Genomic DNA, 4,702 nt, shown 5'->3' on the forward strand with positions numbered 1-4,702 from the left:
TGCCAGCCCCGCGGGGACCTGCTTAATTAGTCACTTAATTAGCGGCGCCAAACAAGCTCCAGCCCGTGCCGCGGGATTTCGGGGGCTCCTCAGGGCCGGCCTGGCTCCCCCCGCGGGTCTGGGGGGCACAGGCGGTGCCCCTTGGCCGCTTCTCCCTGCCCGCAGCTCCCTGTCCCGGCTCAGCCGTTCCCTCATCCCACCGGGATCCCACCGGGATCCCACCGGGATTCCACCGGGATTCCACCCTGATCCCACTGACCACACCCCGATCCCAACCTGATCCCACCGGGATTCCACTGACCCCACCCTGATCCCAGCGATCCCACCGGGATTCCACCCTGATCCCAGTCACCCCACCCTGACCCCACGCCGATCCCACTGACCCCACCCTGATCCCACTGATCCCACCCCGATCCCACTGACCCTACCCCGATTCCCGCTGCCCGTGGGTGGGATTGGGATCCTCCCCCGTGGGTGGGATTGGGATCCTCCCCCGTGGGATCCCCCCGGCTCTCGGGGCTCACCCTGTGCCTCCCCAGTTTGTGCTGAAGAACTATGGCGAGAACCCCGAGAGCTACAACGAGGAGCTGCGGAAGCTGGAGCTGCTCCGGCAGGTGAGGGGACCCTCGGGGCCGCCCGGGGGGCTCTGGGCTGGCTCTGCCCACCCCCCCGGGCCGGGGGCTGTGCCTCAGCTGCTCCCCTCCCTGTCCCGTGCCCCACGGAGCGGCCCTTGGCTGATCCCAGTGATCCAGGAGCTGCTGCCTGGGGGGAGCAGGGACAACTCCCCAGGGACCCCAAAGCCTGGGGGGTCCCAGCAGACCCAGAGAGGGGGGCTCAGACACCCCCAGCTGTGCCGGGGCTGCAGAGCCTCGCTTTCCCAGCCTCGTTTTTGGGGCAGCACAGCTGCTCCCGGGGCTTGGTGGGAACCTGGGGCGGTGCTGGCTCGGCCTCCCCCACAGCACAGCTCCAGGATGTGTCCCCAGAGCCTGTCCCTGCTCCTGTCCCTGTCCCTGCTCCTGTCCCTGCTCCTGTCCCATCCCCTGCTCCTGTCCCTGCTCCTGTCCCATCCCCTGCTCCTGTCCCTGCTCCTGTCCCTGCTCCTGTCCCATCCCCTGCTCCCGTTCCTGTCCCTGCTCCTGTCCCTGCTCCTGTCCCGTTCCTGTCCCTGCTCCTGTCCCTGCTCCTGTCCCGTCCCTGGGCTCCCGTCCCTGGGCTCCTGTCCCGTTCCTGTCCCTGCTCCTGTCCCGTTCCTGTCCCGTTCCCAGAGCGCCGTCAGCGTTCCCAGGGATTTCGAGGGCTGCAGCACCTTGCGCAAGTACCTGGGGCAGCTGCACTTCCTGCAGAGCCGCATCCCCATGGGAAACGGGCAGGATGCAGCCGTGCCTGTCACCTGGTGAGGGACTGGGGACTGGGGACTGGGGTCTGGGATCTGGGGTCTGGGATGGGGTCTGGGATGGGATCTGGCATGGGCAGGATGCAGCTGTGCCTGTCACCTGGTGAGGGACTGGGGACTGGGGTGTGGGGTGTGGGATGGGATCTGGGGTCTGGGATGGGGTCTGGGATCTGGGATGGGTTCTGGCATGGGCAGGATGCAGCTGTGCCCGTCACCTGGTGAGGGACTGGGGACTGGGGTGTGGGGTCTGGGGTCTGGGATGGGGTCTGGGATGGGGTCTGGGGTCTGGGATGGGTTCTGGCATGGGCAGGATGCAGCTGTGCCCGTCACCTGGTGAGGGACTGGGGACTGGGGTGTGGGGTCTGGGGTCTGGGATGGGATCTGGGATGGGCAGGACGCGGCAGTGCCTGTCACCTGGTGAGGGACTGGGGTGTGGGGTGTGGGGTGTGGGATGGGATCTCGGGTCTGGGGTGTGGGGTGTGGGATGGGATCCAGGATAGAGGGCTGAGCTGGGCAGGACACAGCTATGCCTGTCACCTGGTGAGGGACTGGGATGGGATCTGAGATGGGATCTGGGTTGTGGGATGGGATCTGGGGTGTGGAATGGGGGATCTGGGATGGGGGTCCAGGATGGAGATCTGGGGTGGGGGATCCAGGATGTGGCCGTGCCCATTCCCTGTGGAGGAGCTGCTCCAGGACCCCCCTGGGGAATGGGGTCCTGCCCAGGGTGGCACAGGGGGATCCCAGGGGATCTCTGGGGAATGGGGTCCTGGGAACCCTCGGGGAATGGGGCTCCCAGTGATTCCTCCTGGGAGAATCCCTGTTTGCTCCCTGTCCTGTGCCCCCTTCCCCAGGACTGAGATCTTCTCGGGCAAGGCGGTGACACACGAGGACATCAAGTACGAGCAGGCCTGTGTCCTCTACAACCTGGGTGAGCTCTGCATTCCCTCAGCCCCGGGGCTGCTGGCCCCAGCCCCCTTTCCCAGGGGCTCTCGGGGTGTCCCTGAGCCCCCACCTGTCCCCACAGGAGCTCTGCATTCCATGCTGGGAGCCATGGACAAGCGAGTGTCCGAGGAGGTAACGGCCCCGCCGTGCCAGCGCTGTCCCCGGGGCACAGGTGGCACCTGGGCAGTGCCAGCTGCGTGTGGCAGGGCCTGTCCCTGTCCCTGTCCCTGTGCTGGGCACTGTGGGGAGCCTGGAGCAGGTCTGGGGTCTCCAGGTGCAGGACATTGAGGGGCTGAAGCACCAGGAGGGGCTGAGGGGACGCAGGAGGGGACAGCTGGGGGGATTTGGGATCTGCTCCAGGGAACAGGGACAGGAGCAGAGGGAACGGCCTCAGGCTGGCCCAGGGGAGGCTCAGCTGGAAATTGGGAATATTCCTTCCCCAAAAAGCCTCTCCAGGCCTGGCCCAGCTGCCCAGGGCAGGGTGGAGTCCCCATTGCTGGAGGGATTTCAAATCTCTGTGGATGTGGCACCATCAGGGACATGATCAGGAATGGATTCCCATGATCTGGGGAACTTTTCCAAGATCTGGGGAACTTTTCCAAGCCCAAGGATTGCGTCCCCTCAGGGCATGAAGGTTTCCTGCACCCACTTCCAGTGTGCTGCCGGTGCCTTCACCTACCTGCGGGATCACTTCCCTCATTCCTACAGCGTGGACATGAGCCACCAGATCCTCAGCCTCAACATCAACCTCATGCTGGTAGGGATGGGGACAGCGTGGGGCTGCTGTTCCCTCTGCATCCCGGGACCCCAGTGTCCCCCAGGGCTTCCTGCTGGGGACACTGAACATTGCTGTGTCCCCGGCAGGGCCAGGCACAGGAGTGTCTCCTGGAGAAGTCCATGCTGGATAACAGGAAGAGCTTCCTCGTGGCCCGGATCAGTGCCCAGGTGAGCTCCAGGAGCTGCTCCCAGCACGGCCCTGCCCCGGGATCTGGAGCTGGAGAGGGACTTTGGGCAAGGGCCTGCAGTGACAGGACACAGGGAATGGCTTCCCACTGCTGGGGAGATGGGGGGGAGTATTGGGAGGAATTCCTGGCTGTGAGGTGGGTGAGGGACTGGGATGATTCCCCAGAGCAGCTGGGGCTGCCCCTGGATCCCTGGAAGTGCCCAGGGCCGGGCTGGACAGGGCTGGGGACAGTCCTGGCTCTGGTCCCAAACTCATCCCTGAGCTCCCCCAGCCGTTCCCCCTGCCCTGGTTCCCCTGGGCTGCAGAATTCCAGGTTTCTCCCCTGTCCCTCTCCATAGGTGGTGGATTACTACAAGGAGGCCTGCCGGGCGCTGGAGAACTCGGAGACGGCCTCGCTGCTGGGCAAGATCCAGAAGGACTGGAAGAAACTAGTTCAAATGAAAATCTATTATTTCGCTGCTGTGGCCCACGTGAGTGGGGGGAACTGGGGCTGGGGGGCTCTCCCTGTGCCCCCAGCCCACCTCGGGGTGCTCCTGCCAGCTCTGGAGCAGCCCTGGCCGCTCCCGGGGCTTTTCCTGCCCCTCTCAAAGCTCCCCCTGGAGTTACAGAGCTCTGATCCCGGTTTTCTTCCAGCTGCACATGGGGAAACAGGCCGAGGAGCAGCAGAAGTTTGGGGAAAGGGTAAGTGGGGCTGTGTGATCCCGTTTCATCCCCTCCAACCTGGGAGAGGTTGGGAATCCACAGCCATGTCCTGTGTCAGGGCCTGGCTGCTCCGGGAAAGCCGTGGGGAGCTCTGGCCCTCTGGTCCTGCTGTTCCCCGAGCCCAACTCCCGCTCTCCCGCAGGTCATCTACTTCCAGAGCGCTCTGGACAAGCTCAACGAAGCCATCAAGCTGGCAAAGGTGTGTTCCTGCCCCCGGGGCTGGGGGCTTCCCCTCCCAGCTGGGCTGGGGGCTGCAGGGGAGGAGGAGGGAGGGATCCATCCCCCTCTCCATCCCACAGGGCCAGCCCGAAGCCGTGCAGGAGGCTCTGAGGTTCACCATGGATGTCATCGGTGGCAAGTGAGTCTGTGGGGCACCCCAGGGTGTCTCTGTCCTTCTCCAGGGCTGGGGAATGTTGGTGGACATGGACATGGAGCGTGGGGAGCGTTCCCGGTGTCCTGACGGGCAGGGACCGGTGTGGATGGCTGCTGTGGGAATTGCTGGAGCAGTCCCAGCGGGGCTGAGCCCGTTGGGAGCGAGCTCAGGGAGCCGGGAATGTCACCTGCTCCTTCTCTGCCACCTCCACCTCCCCTTCCCAGGTACAACTCGGCCAAGAAGGACAACGACTTCATCTACCACGAGGCCGTGCCCGCGCTGGACACTCTGCAGTCCGTCAAAGGTCAGGGGGCTTCGGGCCCCT

At 65.1% G+C, this 4,702-nt stretch overlaps 1 protein-coding gene across 1 annotated transcript in view; it reads left to right on the plus strand.

Annotated features, from left to right (window-relative positions):
- Window positions 1–518: 518 nt before the first annotated feature.
- The window catches only part of PTPN23 (protein tyrosine phosphatase non-receptor type 23), a 12,595-nt gene continuing 8,411 nt past the window's right edge, over window positions 519–4,702 (plus strand). Inside the window, exons 1-11 of the mRNA XM_015616222.2 lie at window positions 519–614; window positions 1,266–1,393; window positions 2,248–2,324; window positions 2,421–2,470; window positions 2,964–3,095; window positions 3,203–3,283; window positions 3,641–3,772; window positions 3,936–3,983; window positions 4,147–4,203; window positions 4,304–4,362; window positions 4,602–4,681. Coding sequence (XP_015471708.1) covers window positions 1,356–1,393; window positions 2,248–2,324; window positions 2,421–2,470; window positions 2,964–3,095; window positions 3,203–3,283; window positions 3,641–3,772; window positions 3,936–3,983; window positions 4,147–4,203; window positions 4,304–4,362; window positions 4,602–4,681 — 754 coding nt within the window. The 5' untranslated portion in view covers window positions 519–614; window positions 1,266–1,355. The remainder of the gene's footprint in view (window positions 615–1,265; window positions 1,394–2,247; window positions 2,325–2,420; window positions 2,471–2,963; window positions 3,096–3,202; window positions 3,284–3,640; window positions 3,773–3,935; window positions 3,984–4,146; window positions 4,204–4,303; window positions 4,363–4,601; window positions 4,682–4,702) is intronic.

This window comes from Parus major, unplaced genomic scaffold (genome assembly GCF_001522545.3).
Source record: "Parus major isolate Abel unplaced genomic scaffold, Parus_major1.1 Scaffold378, whole genome shotgun sequence".
Classification (NCBI taxonomy): domain Eukaryota; kingdom Metazoa; phylum Chordata; class Aves; order Passeriformes; family Paridae; genus Parus; species Parus major.